At 34.5% G+C, this 16514-nt stretch overlaps 1 protein-coding gene across 4 annotated transcripts in view; it reads right to left on the bottom strand.

Annotated features, from left to right (window-relative positions):
• The window catches only part of Diaph2 (diaphanous related formin 2), a 747093-nt gene that overhangs the window by 691631 nt on the left and 38948 nt on the right, over window positions 1–16514 (bottom strand). For 3 of the 4 annotated variants that reach the window (XM_036175402.1, XM_036175403.1, XM_036175404.1), the window contains exons 2-3: window positions 3296–3328; window positions 574–750 (exon numbers count right to left, since the gene is read on the bottom strand). In XM_036175402.1, coding sequence (XP_036031295.1) covers window positions 574–750; window positions 3296–3328 — 210 coding nt within the window. Of the gene's footprint in view, window positions 1–573; window positions 751–3285; window positions 3329–16514 lie in introns of those variants that run through there. The other variant, XM_036175405.1, reaches the window with a different exon arrangement.

The following is a 16514-nucleotide window of genomic DNA, read 5'->3' as shown; positions in this document are numbered from 1 at the left end:
ATTTGTCCCTTTTCCAGACATAAAGTGTTGAATAATCCAAGTACTATATTTATTATTTTAGAAATAATTTAGGCCACACAAAAAGAAACATAAGAAATACTCAACAAAATGTAAATTGTATGACTGCTGCTAATATGAGAAAACAAAAAGAATTAATTCCTTAGTTCCAATTATCATTTTGTTGTTTATTTTACACTCTGTCTTCCCAACTGCATTTCATATAATCAACAGGCCTTGTAGACTTGGGTGCACTTTGCTTTGGACCAGCAAGCACACAAATTAGTTAATTGAAAAATTGATTTGGTGTGCTACAAACTACAAAATACTAGAAGACGAAGAGCAATAAATCTGTCGCTGACTTTAGGCACTCTGACTAGAACAGATAGGCATTCTAGCAAATAAATAAATAAACAAATGAATCCAGATATTCTTAGAAATGCTTCTATTTTGTCAACAAGGGTTGATGCTGTCCTTTATATGACATAAACAGTCCATCACAAACATCCCTATTTAAAATGTAGTGCTATGCTAGACATAGCTTAAAATAACAAAGAAATTAGAGGTTGAACTCACCATCATTTTCTCAAAGAGGTCCAGAACTTCCTTTTCAGACAAATTCAGAGATCGTTCATCATATAATGGCTGAGCTGCTGGAAACTCAGTCATCGTGGCTTGAGAATCAATAGGATGTTGAATAAGAGGTTTTTCTTTTTTGACGGTAGATTTTCTGAAACTTGTAATTCGGTCACGCTGCAGAGAAAAAAAATAAAAAGCCCTAAGAAAAAGATCAGGAGCCAGAAACGTGAAAAAAGGAAGCATCAAAATGGCACTTAGTATAATATCTATTATTATAGTCTCTTGACAAAAGTTATTATAAGCAGCAAGCTCCAGTTAGAGATTGGACTATTTTGCAAACTTGAAGTCGTTATTAAGCTTCAGAAGTCTGGGGGTGAAAAAAACATGCCTCAAAAGTAAAACTTATTCACTTGTCATTTCTGTTTTGCAAAATAAGAGACACTTTTGATCAAAATCTTGTGGCTGTTTCTGGAAGAATGGGTCTTTGGTGCCAACTTCATGCTATGTAAAGAGAGAACGAAAACAGAGATACTGATTGCAAACTCACAGGGAAATATAGGGTAATGTTTTTCTTCTGCATACTGCAAAAACTGTAACAAGTATATATGAATAACTGTCATTGTAGCAGTTGACTAAACTGAATAGCATGGAGTCTGAAGACAGACACAGTGAGTTCAAAATCCAAGCAGAAAAATCAGTTTATCAGAATCAGTCATCGGGAAATTATTTTCTCTGTCACTGTTTCCTCTTTACACTATAGGTTAATTGTGAGAGCCAAACACACTTGCTGTGTGTTGATGCTATTACTTATTGTTATTACTATATTCCTCAACTTTTTCCTTCCCAAATATTTGGCACCAATGGAAAGTGAAAGAAAGCTAAAGCATTCCTTTCATTTGCTGGTAATGTAAACAAATATGTTTCTCATCCATATATTATTCTGATGAACTCACTACTATATGGCTATTTCCTTTAAACCATTTATACCATATACAATCTCTAACAATTAGCTTGCTCTTTTTGTATCAAGTGAGTCAAGGACTTTGGCTGCATGTCAACAGGCCATTTGATTTGAAACCTACCAAATATTTGACATCAAACATTAGTAACACTCATAAAACTGAAGACAACTCAGTTTTATTCTGGTGTCTGTTAGAAAGCACATGCAGTATCACCAGGTCCATTAAGCAAGCAGGCATGTTAGCTATGAAGACAGTGAATGCGCACTGCCATGTTACCACAGTCCTTTTAAATAACCTTAAGAATACAAAAAACATTACAAACATTACTACAGTTTTTTTCTGTAAAATTTTGTTGACACTCTAAGAGAACATGTGCTTTATTTTACTGATGGAAATAATGTTTTTTAAACCATAACATGTACTTTAAAGAAAGCAGTCTTAAGCAGCATAGTTAGTATTACAAAAATTATTTGAGTATATGGTTGCTTACAGAGAGATTATAGAAAATACAATATTCTAAAGCTGGGAAGAAAAATGAAATAGCATCTAAACCAACGCCCTCAATTCACAGAGCAGGTAACTCACTTAAACACATGAGTCCCTGGTTCCAATCTTGGCTTTCACATTACAATTATTTCTTTAAAATTATTTGAACTGTATTGTTAAATTTTGTTTTAACTCTTTGAGGGCAGCCAAGTTGGTTTAGATAGGTAGTATCTTCACACAACTCAAGAAAAATAATTTTAGTAATCCCAAATAAACTGGGTCAAATGTTACTTAAAGATACCGTGGACATGAAAGCATTTAAATATGCAATTGGCCATTAAATTGACATATCTCTTCTCTATTCGCTTCATATCAATTAAAAATATTTATACAGTCCAGGCCTTGGTACTGAGTATCGGCATTACAAACATACAGATTTTATATGTCTATCTCCTTCATTTTAATGCAAAAAATGCTTTTTTATTTCAGTTGTATTTTGATAAGAAGATAAAGTCAAGCTGTTTGTCTACTTTCATCTCCTTAGAGCAGGAACATTGTTTTACATCTTTTGTAGATAGGTAACTTCTTGCAGAAAAAAAAAAAATGAAACTGCTTAAAATACTATTCAAGAAAATTTAAGTATAAAGAGTGCATTTAAATATTAACTTATAAATTTTAATAAGAATTACTACTGCAGTCTGAGCTTGAAAACCTATAAGCTTTTAAATTCAACAGTACAAATCTGACTAAGATAATGAACTTAATGTTTTTTGATTTGTAAATAATTTCCTCTAATACCATTATTTAATGTATTCACAATTTACTTGGCTATCAAAATAGAAAATGTTCATGTTTTAAAATACTGTTTCGGTATATATTAGGATGATAAAAATACATAATTTAGCTAGGATCTAACCCAAATGTTTATGTAAGTTGTTTCTTTTTATTGAGGAAGAGTGAGGCACTGGGTAGCCCTGGCTAACCTAGAACTCCCTATGTACACCAATCTGACCTCCAACTTGCAATAGTCCTCCTTTAGCCTCTGGAGTGCTAGAATTACAGATATGCACCATTATGCCTGGATACAACTGTTTATGTTAATATGTGAAAAAGGAGAAATTACTTTATTGGTAATTATCCTATTCTGTTCTATTTTCTAAACATTTAGTTACTTTATATATTGCATATATCCATGCTTTAATGTCCACTTTTTTAAATGAAAATGTAACATGCATAAGCAATGCAATAACATGCTACTCACACCACCTTACCACATCATCTGCCAAAGTTTTTATTTGAATGTTCTATTAAAGCCAAAAGGAAACAAACAAACAAAAAATACCAGTCAGATAAGAGAAATTCTTAGATCAAACAAGACAACAATAACTGAATGAACTGAATGATTCTCATTGTTTATCAAATATAAATTGTCAAAAAATTACAAAGTTCAACATTGAAATAATACATCCATTACAAAATGAAGAAAATTGTAGGAATTACAAATGAAGGCTTGGATGGGAGAAGGGTTATCTATTTGTCTTTAAATATGGATGCTAAGATCCCCCTTTCACATCTGGTTCAGTAACAGTGTTCAAACATGACAAATGAGTCAGTGAAATTATCTTCCTTTACAGCCTTTGAAAAGGTTTCGTAATGTTATTTTAAAGATGATTAAATTAAAATAAAAAATAACAGTAGCAATGTCACATATAGCCACCATTACTTAGTGAGTAAAATGTTAAAATTTAACAAAACTAACAATTCAATAAATTTCAGGACTCAAAGGGTATTTCAAAGTCTTACAATAGCATACAGTCAGTATAAATTCTGGATCTCACCATTTAAGTATAGTCACAAATCACTTCATGATGATGATATGTTTATAGAAATGTATAAGAGACTTCATTGTTAGGTAAACATCACAGAGCATACTTAAGCAAACCAGGATGTCATTAGATGATTACAGGATCACCATATGTGTAGTCCCATCCCTGTCTCAGACTGCTCATGGAGCACATGACAGTACACTGAAATGTCATTTAAGACATAGATTTAGGAAAGAACCATTCCACAATAGTTAAAAATTGAATTTAGCCCTTCTGACATTTTTCATAATCTTATTTCTTACAGAAGAAGCTGAATAAAGTATATTTAACATGGTTGTGGATGTTGGCATGTATTTTTACTAAGTAAAATACAGTGGCTTTCACTGCAGAGAATTCCATTGTGAGTTTTCAATAAGTCAAAACTGCTTCTGTCAAAATCTCAGGAAATTGCCTACAATTACTACTATCCTCTCTGTGCTATTCAAGATAACCCTTCCCTAGAACCACTGTGGCAAATGTACTAGTGCATGAATAGATCTTTGTATTTTGAATTCTTCGATTCCCTCAGGAATTGAAACTTCTAATCCCTGTTCTAAATCATCATAAACCACAATCAATCTTTATTTCCTTGGAAAAAGAAAAGAGGGGCTTGGAAGATGGCTTAGTAGGTAAATTGCTTACTGAACAAATGGGCAAACCTGAGATTAAAACCCACCTTAAGCCAGGTGCAGTACTGTGCGCCTATAATACCAGTACTGTGACAATAAAATGACAAAAGAATCCATGATAGCAAATGAGCCAACTAACCATGCAGGAAGGAGCAACAAAGAGGCCCTGTCTCAAACAAGATAAAGAGGTGAGGACCTGAAACACCCAAAGCTGTTCTCTGACCTCCATTCATGCATGAACATGCTTTGGAATGTATGTACACGTACATACACACACACACACACACACACACACACACACACACACACACACACACACAGAGGCACATGCCCACCACATACATACACACATTTATGCGCCCACACAGACACACACATGTGCCCACACACATATATACGCATTTATACATACATACATGCATGTGCTCCTCTGCACACACAAATGCATCATACACAAGCAAAAAAGGTAAAAATAGGAACTACTTACATAAAAACTACAGCAATCTTTAAAAGATTAATTCACCTTAGAACTTTCTCCACCAACTATTTTCTCTTGAATTTCTGTGGTGGGTTACAGAAAACTTCCGTGTACAGAGATAGACTTGATTTCTTGTAAAGCACAATTACAGACCTGAAGTGACCCTGCTAACATCTGACATGAGCCTGTCTACCTGGATTTTTGAGATAGATTACATAACTCTTTAAGCAACTTCTGCTTTCCTTTTCTTCCATTCCTTCAGGGTTATAAAGTTATGATTGGAAACATCTATATCTCCAAAGCAAGAATATAAATTAGAAGAAAAATGATTTGCTTTAGTCACATTCCCTAAGTTGAAGTACATGTGTGTCAGAAATGCTTCAAATTTGTATCTCAATTGAACACATGTTGACAATTTAATCAGTGGAGACAAACACAAGAAAAATAGAAATGTTATCTTTTCACTTGGTTTTACAGGAAGAATATTCTCACAATTCTCTATTTTTGAATTGATGTTCTTTTTGCTGGTGGAATATAAGATAATCTGAGCAAAAAAATTTCATTTTACAAATAAAAGTATACCATTTATGCTAATGGTACCACTGCATTCCATTTGTCTATGCTTAAGGCTTCTACATTACATCAATCTTCATTTCCAATAGCCTAAAGACCAACTGTTCAGTAAACACACACACACACACACACACACACACACACACACACACACACACACAAAACCTCTACCTCAAGCTACCATCAGCTCTTACTCAGATTTTCTTAGTAATCTCCTATCTTGTTTCCCTTACTTTATCTTTGTACTCTTACAGTGAGTTTTGAAAAAGGCAAAGTTACACTATGAAAACCAGTCATGTCACTCCCCAGCTGAAACCTGCAATGACTCTATTTTCCCTTCCAAAGCAACTCAGAGTCATTACAATGACTGCAAGACCCCTGACCTCACTTCTTACTGCTTCCTCTTCATTCAACTAGTTCCATTCACTCTAACCACCTCACTGCTCCCAAAAAAAGCAATCACCCACAGGAATTCACTCTTCGCTCTGCCTGCAACACTCATTTCTGTTATCTGTACAACTTGCTCCTTAATCCCCCTAGCAATGTTTTTTTCTCAGTAAGGCCTACTCTGGTAACACTCTTCTAGTAATAATATGGGCCTAATCCCCACATACCCTTGTTGTTCTTTCTTTCTTCCAATAAAATTTAACATACCAATCTATTGCTATTCATTGTGTGCTGGCTTTGCTTTATTTTCTCTAGTGCTAGGGATGTAACCCATGGCCTTGTACATGTTAATCAATCGCTCTGCCACTGAGCTACAGCCCCAACCATTTACGATCCGTTCTGCTCACTATAATAGGAGCTATATAAGGATAGGGTTTCTTTTCCGTCTCGTTTTGGGCTGTGTTTCTGATGCCTAAAACAATGTTTGGCACACTAAGGCTCAATAATGATTATGACTGACTCTCACACTCCCTTTCATAAATATTTAATGCCTCTTGGTACTGTAAGGAATAATACCCCAAAGGCATTCAAGCGCTGTATGACTTGGCCCCAGGCCACCTGCTACTTCTTCCCTCTTGACCCTTGTACTACATAAAACAAAAACTGCAATCTTTTACCTAGTGCATGTCCTATGATGTCCTGTTTGTAGCTTTGCAGATCCCTTGACCTGGAAGGTTTATTATATTTCTATTTCTAGAGTGCCTCTTAAATTTAAAATTTGACTATTGGCAAACCAAATGTGGAACCCTGGTTGAAAATAAAACTGGAGAATGACTGTGCTCTATTTTATTCTTGAAGAATTTTTTTCCTAATACTTATTTTCAAGAACGATAGAGCATCCCAAGGCACAAAGCAAATTATATACATGTAAAAATTATCCCAATTACTTATGATAGAGAGCCATAAAGGAAAAAACTCTGCTCTTGATTTCTTGATTTATAAATTTTATTCTACTACAGAACATACATGCTATATAAATGTGAACATTTACTGTAATATGGCTATTTTCTAATACATTTCTCTCACTAAAACATTTGCTTTCAGGAGCTAGAGAAATGGCTCAGCAGTTCAGAGCACATATTACTTTTGTAGACTATTCAAGTTCAGTATCCAGCACCCACATCAGGTAGCACAGAACTACCTGTAACTCTAGCTCCAGAAGATCCAACACCTTGTCTGATCCTGCAGGAACCTGCACATACATTAGATACTCAGGTAAACACATACACACACATGCACATAAACAAAAATTAAAAAAAACATTTACAATTGTGATTTCACAAATACCATAGTTCATAAATATCACGATATTTAAAACCTTTCCTTAAAATTGTTTGAGAGAAAATAAATGACCATGGTGTGCTGAAAAGGAAAATCTTTAGCAGACACAAAGAGATTGAGTTTCAGAAATTGTGACTTTTGGCCACTCTATACTAAATATCTACTGAAATCATAATATTAAGTCACAATTAAATGATTAACAATAGAAAATAGATGCTTTGTGCAACATGAATGAATGTCAGTCAAAATGAAATGTACAAAAGCAATCCATTACAGTAATAAAATGACACCAAACAGGAAGTTCAAAGAACTGTAAAGAACTGCTTTGGGGGAAGATTAAACCATTCACCTTCATATGATCTTGAAAACACATTCCACAGAAAAACAGTATTTTATTAAAAAATAGATAAACATCATTTCACTTCTAAATGTTCTTTTAGAAAAAGTTCTCAAATCATTTCTGAATTTAATTTATATAGATGTAAATATCTTTCCCTCAAACCACATGGAAGAAAACATGGATCTTACTCCTTTGTACAAACTATAGAGCTATATATATACATGGAGTTAAAAAAATAAAAAACCAAAAGATAAAAGTGACCCCAAAAAATTGGAATCACAGCCTTGAATTAAAAGCACTGATTACAGTCATTTTGGTAAGTTTCTGTTTTGCAAATCTAATGATAATGGTCCTTACAGTGCGGGTTTATTGCATCAATAAGCATAGTGACCATATATTTTCATTAAATTCAACTCTGAAGAAGCAATCAAACTATGCATTAGTCAAGCAATCAGAGTTTATTAAACTTCATTTATGATGAGCTATATTAAATATAACAGTACAGTATTATATAGTATTATCTAATTATAAAAGTATTGCTCTAGAATCTCAACCCCTTAAGAATAAGAGAAATGGTGGACTTATTCATAAACTCTAATGGTGAAGTTTTGATTGTAATGCAAAAGATCATTATTGCAAGAAAATTAAGTTTTAATTTTCTCAATCAGGCAGAAATTAACAAAAGCAGCAAGATGTAAAGAGTCAACTCTCTCATGGCTAATGTTACATGGAAATACAATGCTTTTATAAACTTTGTGCAATTAGTCTTAGCACCACAGAAATTGGACAACAAAATTGGATGTAATTCAAAAGTCTCATCGTCAACTCAAAAACTCAATCACTGTATTTGACAACTTTCTTCTCTTTTAAAGAAAATCAATAAATTGACCATTACAACAAAGATGAATGGTCAATTATTCACCCAGCTTAAGTATCTTGCTCTCCAAAAGGGCCAGGGCAATAGGACACAAAAAGACACATTCAAGTCAATGTAACAAATATTTGATCATCTACTATATAGGTTCTCGTTTAGAGATCAGAAGATTGAAAGAACAATCACCAAAAAATGGGGGAAGGGGAAGTGCTGTGGGAGTTCTGATGAAGCAGAACCTTTCCAAGTTAGATAGATTATGAGGAAGGGGAATAAGGGAGTCAATATCCACCAGGCACGTCTGCCCAATACCTACTTATTCACATTGGTAGCAGTCATACTAGGAAGTAGTTCTGCCTTCCAACTTTTAAGATTTTATACTTTGAACTTTCAAAACTAGCAAGACCAATCAAAAATAATTCCAGGTCATTTGAATACCTAGTAATCAAAATCAACATTCTAAGCAATAGCTGAAATCTTTCATAGAGATTTTGTGTTAGTTCAGTAGCTCTCTGTTCTATTTATTTCACTGAGAAAATTATCTATAATCTGATTTTTAGAAGCAAGCTCAATGTAGAAGTTTGCTTCTAGGATGATAGAAAAACAAATTTTAGCTTTCAACATCATGGAAATATTTTCTACCTGTATTTAAAATTACCCTAAATCATTCCTTCATCTCTTTCTAACATAAGGGTCATTTTCCAACAGAAACAAACCATCTTAGGCAATATTGTCCTCCATCACAATTAGCATTCATGAATAAATGCTAAACAAACTAGCAGCATGCTAAGCACTGCAAATTTAAAGAGACATGGCCCTGCTTTCAAAGGCCAAAACCCTAGCAGATGAAAAGATGAACTTATTGATATTAAGCTCCAATTATCCTCCTTACTTTGCTTGTTAACACCTATAACCATTCATTTCATCATTTAAGTAGAAAAATATGTTTATATTTTTATAACATTAAACACACCATCTCAGAAATATTGTCAAGTTAAAGCCTCAAACTTTAAGCCGCCAGAGTTTTTGCTACTACAAATCAAAATTCTTTTTTGCCATTGTTCTAACAAAAAACATTCCTTCTGGGATCTTCTTCTCAAGCTGTTCTTTCGATGTAAAAGAATAAAATATTTATATACAAGAGTTCAAATATAACATCAAAGTCCAGGGCTTCAGTTTTCTTCATGAAGCAATAGACTGGTACTATATTAAATTAGTTTTGTTAGTCTGTCCTAACAAGATATGAGCTCAATATGAAATGAACTGTACCACCATAAACTTGAACACCAACAGTCAACTATGATATGGGAATCCAATAGTTTCTTCCATTTAATAAGCATGATCCAACTCAGGACATGCTCAGGAAATGTATGTTGGCCACTTAGGTGTTCAACAAAAGTTCCTAATAACAAATTAGTTAAATCCACTTAATATCTGCATTAAGAAAAAAAATTGAAGGGATAATCAAACTTTTTATAGTAGCACAGAAATTACATTTGTTTACTATGTACTAAACCATCTGAGATAGGAAGAAGAAATGGACATGAAAGTTTTGCCTTCTTGGACTATACATTTAAAAAAACAGGAATAGAAAATCTAGCCTTATGTAATTACAAGTATTTCAATATTTCAATGCAGTAATTAGTGCATTAGGTTACACTTGGATCAATTAATTACCAAAGGGAGATCGATGTTTAATAAATAAAATTTTACCTTCTCTGTTAACTAATGGATGAATGAATTGAGCAAACATTAACCAAGTACCCACTTTTTGTTGTTTTTGTTTTTGTTTGTTGTTTTTTCGTTTTTCGAGACAGGGTTTCTCTATGTAGCTTTGCATCTTTTCCTGGAACTCACTTGGTAGCCCAGGCTGGCCTCTAACTCACAAAGATCCGCCTGGCTCTGCCTCCCGAGTGCTGGGATTAAAGGCATGTGCCACCACCGCCCAGCTTCCAAGTACCCACTATAAAACAAGCAGAGCTTTATGGTACATAGACATAATAGACATGATTCCTTCCTTAAAGCAAGTGCAATCTAACCAGCAGTGATAACTAACCACATAAAAACAAGTCAGTAATGAAATACTAAGCTCTAAGGTCTGCAGCTTCTCATCCTCTACCACATTGTCCTCTATTATCAAGACAGCATTCACTGCCCTCTATCTGTAAGACCTTGTTTACTATTTACATGTTGCACTTACTAGAAAACAAGTCCCCTCCCAGCATAGATTTTGAGGGTCTCATTAGCTCTCTAATCATTAACACTTTGAACAACGACTGGAACCTAATATAATACCTGTTCAAATATTTGGTGCATAAGTATAAAAAGAATTCAGGGAAGAAACGGCTTAACTATTTATGAAGTGGAACTTGGTTGAGAAACACTGCTAAGAATTACACACTAATCCCTGGATAGGAATAGCCATGAAGAGGGGAAAAAGGAAAGATGCCAGACAGAGGAGTGCTTCAGGGAAGTTGGGAGGAGTAGCCTTAGGAAACAAAGGATTTAAGAGGAGGGGCATTAGATTTTCGATGTAGGCTGTGGTCAGATTAGAGTCACTCATGAAAACCACAAAGGGTATTCTTCACAACATTTGCCAACTTCTAGGGGTCCTGAGGACTTCTTGATTCACAGAAGAGCAAGGGGTGTATGTAATGTTTTTAAAAATCTGAATTTGGATAGCATGGATCCACAATCTTCTCTGGAACTTTTGAAGCCCGATCTGATTTGGAATTTCAAATAATTCAAGTTTGAGAAACATGGTTACCTGTACATCAAATAACAAAACATATCCACGAAGACCCAGAGTAGCATACTAAATTGCATTCAGGTTCAGTAATGAAACAAGGGTGTTCCACCAAACAGCCTAAATAAAGTCTACACACAGACTTAAGTAGGCCAAATTTGACATCCAAATTATAAAAGACCATTTTCAGAGTTTACAGGTTTTATAAATTCAAAAAATGGTTGTGGCCCCATGATATTCATGACTGACTGAAGAAAGACTCATAAGCTCAGGAGAAGCTTGCAATAGTTAGCAAGTTTGGTCTTTTCTATGTATGTATCAGCAACCCTCTAATGAGTGTTGATTAGGTGCTAGGTACTATAGTAAGAGCCTTACAGATGTTGCCTCCCACATATTTAAGCCCCCACAATAATGCTATGGAGGAGAATTATTATTCTATTTTGCATTAGCATTTTTAATTATCATGTAAGCCATATGATTAAGATCCAATGCTTTGAAACTTCTATCTCATTCCGAAGTCTTTAATAAACAGTACGGGTCAGTTTAACACTCCTGGTTAAGGCTTGAGCTTGTCAGTCTTGGTCTTTCTTTCCTTGACCACTTTGCTAGACTTACAGTGCTAATTCCCCCTCACTATTCTTTCTTCATCATTTGGCCATCTCCCATTCATCCTTTCTGCTCTTAGCTAAGGTTATTGTTCTCCTGTAGTAAGTGACCCATGGTTGCTGACCTCCCCCTGTTGTAATTACCAGATTACAATTATTTGCTATTGCTTTCCTTGCTATATTGGAAACACAAAGTGGTCAGGACTAAAACTCTCTCCTCCAGCTCTCTGCCTACATATCAATCTCTACCCAGATCTTTCTCCTCTCCTTTTTGTGTTGTTTTTTGTTGTCATTGTTCTCAGAATCTTCCTGTGCAGCTCAAGCTAGCCTCAAACTGTCAATCCCCCTGCCTCATTCTCAATTCTGGATTTTCAAGCATACACAACCACACCCAAACTCAGGATTAGGTCTCATCATTCTTTGTTCCTTGGGGATTTTACACAGTGTCTAGCATAGAGTGAGGATTCAGATTTGTAATGACTGATGGAATTGGGGCTGGGAGAAGGAGTGACAGAAAGAAAAAGAGATCCAATTGTCATGATAAGAGCTCAGATTAGGTGGTAGCAATCGGAACAGAGAAAGCTGTTAGTATATGTAATTTTGTTTAAAATTACCCTTGTTATTGAAGCAATGTACTCAGACATATGATTGTTGTTTGTATTAAATAGAGTAATTTAAATATATGCTGTTGTGATTACTATCTTTACACCACACAAATAACCTCTAAATGGCTATGATTACTACTACTAGATACTTCACCTTACAATGACTTGCCATCTACTTCAAGCAGCTTTTATAAATAACCACATCGTTTAGTTTTCCAAAGTAGCTGAAAAATTAATCTGACAAAACAAAATGATTCACTCCTTTAAAAAGCTTCAAGAACATAAGTTGCCTAAAACTGAAAATTACACCTGAATTTTGAATATGCTGTTATTAAACCTAATTTTATAGGAAAGATGAAAAAATTCAACCAACGATTTAAGTTAATGTCATTACCAGCTGATATTTCTCAATTTCCTAATAATCCATAATTCAGGAATGAGTCAAATCTAAAAGTTTCTTTGTTTAGCCCAGGTTTTTAACTCTTGAGAAACATGAATTCATAGGTTTCCATATAAAAGCAGACAGCTTCAGTCCTGAGAAAGACAGGCAGCCTTTTACAGACTCACAAAATTAAAAAAAAAAAAAAACTTACAAAACCAATCTTAGAACAATATGTTGACAAATATTTTAAAACTAAGAAGCCTGAGGAGAATATGATAATATGGTAGCCAAAACTAATTCAATTTTCAGAAGATTTACAAAAGGTTTTGAAATAATTCAGTATTTCACCAAAAATGTCACTTGTATTACTATGATTTCCAAATTCTATCATAAAGTATTAACAGGTAGTTTTCATTTTGGACACGTTATTATATTAGGCAAACAACTGAATTAGTGTTTACATATAGAGGCCACAAATTTCTTCTACACTTGTGCTTGTCCAAATGAACTCTTCACAAATTTGGATAACTTTGCATATGGAAAGATAACAATAGCTAATAAGCAGCAACTGTATCACTGTATCATATCAAAATAAAAAGCAATGAATGACCTGCACATCCTTTTGTCTGAAAAACTTCAGAACTAAAGTGATAACACTTGAACATTTTTGTAACAAAGAAAATTACTGAAGTATTTTTAATGTTGTGAATCACTTAAATGCTTTAGTACAAAGATTTTCAGGCTGAAAACATACTACTTTTTTTCCTTTTCCCCTAGACTTTAGGACAACAGTGGTGTTTATCAACATATTGATCACAGATTGTATAAAGCCAGAAAATATGAAGATGCTATTAACCTCTTCTATAATTCTTGGACTTTACTGATGCCAACAAAGGATTTCAACCAGTAAAAGCAAACTGTTTCACAGGGACGTGTATCATATATTTGCACCTAGCACTTCAGCCACATTAAACTTGCTAATAGCTCTCACTCTCTCTCTCTCTCTCTCTCCCTCCCTCTCCCTCTCTTCTCCCTCTCCCTCTCTCTCCCTCTCCCTCTCTCTCTCAGAGAAAGTTTTATGCAAGAGAAAGTCTAACTTCTCCAGGATAAATTTGAGAAGTTCTAAACTTATTTTAATAGCTTCTATAGACATTCCTCTTTTCCATTCCTATTTTCTTCAACGCTGAAGAATTTGGATTGATAACAGTTTGGCCAATTAGGAATTAGAAGGTTGAACTTAAATGCCATACAATTGACAGAATAATTTACAGTCAGTGTACTGAAATGAAAATATAAATGGGCTTCAACATTTACAGAATTTCTCTTGTTATGTTATCTTGAATTTTGGCCTCAAATTAACATGCCAGCAGGACAGGAATAGCCAAGAATTTTACAAAAATACCTAAATTGACTTCTCACCATTACAATTTTATTTTCTAATAGTGTTAAGCTTATTCTATATAAAATGACTCATTTAAAAGCCATTATCAATACTACAGAAATCTACAACATACATGGGCTGTTTATAGATAGCCCTGAGATGTGCAGCTATGTCTATCACTGTATTTTCATCCAGAACCAAAGTTTTCAAATGATGGTTAAATCCATAGGTCAACTTAGTGTTCATGTGCATGTGCACACAAACATACACATATACACTTCTATAATACATCTTCAGATTCATGACCAACTATGATCTCTTTTGAAACATTTTCTGTGGAAAATAAACAATTGGACTCAAGTTCTAAAAAAGCTTTTCTTCCCTGCAGGCAAGGTTGGCTGCACTAGCAGTAGTCTACAAGGAGATAAAAGAAAAACAAGTGGCCACTTATTCCAGTGCATGAGTTCACAGAGTGAATGTCAGAAGACACACTCCAAATCCAGGCCCTGAAGTGAGAAACAGGGGGCAATGCACCCTTCTATTAAAAGAAAATATCCTGGGATTTAAATGCCTTTATCAGAACTGCCTCAAGAGTACTTAGAGTGAACTCCTTCAAGAGCTTAAGTATAAATTTGATCCACCAAGTTGAAAGGCCACTGCATTTTCAGATATCCATTGAACGTATAATATCTCAAATTTCATAAACTATATATAAGCACACTTCTACTGTAACTTTAAATGGTGAGCATTTATCTTAGGAAAATACTAGATATATTCTTCCATTTTTAATCCTATAACTGGATTACTACGTCACGCACTTTCTTTTCATATGAAATGCAGAAATGAGACTACGTATAGACCCAAAGTTATAGACAATACCCACTTGGAACATGCAACTTAGATTTTGAAGAAGTAGCTGACAAGAATGTCCAGTGCTTTTGTGAAGTACAGCATGCTTTAAGGAGGCAGTAAATACCAAAAAATACACCTTTTATTACCCCCAACACCTTGGTTCACATTTGTTTATGGTATTTATTAATGTCCAGTGCTTTTGTGAAGTACAGCATGCTTTAAGGAGGCAGTAAATAGCACAAAATACACCTTTTATTACCCCCAACACCTTGGTTCACATTTGTTTATGGTATTTATTAGAGTATATAATTTCCAATTACAAAGTAGAGATTTCAAGTTAGAACTGACTCTTATACTTTGGAACATGCTCCATAAATGGGTTAAACATAGCCCTGTATAATGGTTAGTAATGACACGTTTCCTCAAAAGTACAGAACTGCATACTTAGGGCTCCTTATCTATTGTTTTAACTGTCTCACCACAAAACAATAGTTAGCCATTTAGACCTTGCCGAGCTTGTTTATTGCCCAGTTTCAATGCAAGAAGTCAAATAAAGATAGTGAAGGACAGAAGAAAATTGGGGGGGGGGAGGAAGAGAAACAGGGAGATGAAGAGAGAAGGATCTAAAGAGGTGTACAAGAGTGGATGAAGAAAGGGAGTGACTGAATGAATAAGAATCTTTGGAGTTATCAAATTGTGAAGGGCAATAGCCAGCAGGGACTGCTATTGATTTTTTAATTTGTATGCTAAATTGGGGGGAAAGAAGAAAAGTTAGTTAGTTAGACCTAAAGAGGTAATCACCAGTGTGAGTACTGTTAAAAGAGTCACTCAGTACTGCATACCAGGTATTGTTCTTAGGGCTTCAATTTAATTCTTACATTAAATCTGTATTATAGAGACTACCTCTATTTGTGATTAGTAAACATAGGCACATAGAAGTTAAATCAAACTACTTTGTGTGACATTCCCTGGCCTGTATGCAACATCACTGTGCCAAACAAAAACACACCATCACAAAATGAGTAGCAAGTACCATCCTATGGGGTATGCTGCATGGTTGGAAACACATCCACACCTGAATATAGGCACTAGTTTCCTTGCTTAGAAGGAAACTAATGTAAGTTCCCACCCTAATGTCTTACAACAGTTACATAGTTACTTTCAGAATTAAAGCAAGGACTGGAGAGCACAAAGGTCACATGGCTGGAAGACTACTTCTGATGAATTTAGCTTGTGTAAAAAGGCTATTGGTTTTATTTTCTGACACAGACCTTTCCAGGGGTTCACTAGTCAGTACTTGACTAGCCTACTGTAAACTTCAAGGTAGTAAGCAGTAACTGCATGCTCATGAGCATTTCAGAAGATTCTTTCCCTATTTCCATGGAAAAATATAGATGAAAAATGCTGTGAAATAAATGTTAATGATCTCTGTAAG

The sequence above is a fragment of the Onychomys torridus genome, chromosome X, assembly GCF_903995425.1.
Source record: "Onychomys torridus chromosome X, mOncTor1.1, whole genome shotgun sequence".
NCBI classification, from domain to species: Eukaryota; Metazoa; Chordata; class Mammalia; order Rodentia; family Cricetidae; genus Onychomys; species Onychomys torridus.
This window is presented reverse-complemented; position numbering and strand designations above follow the sequence as displayed.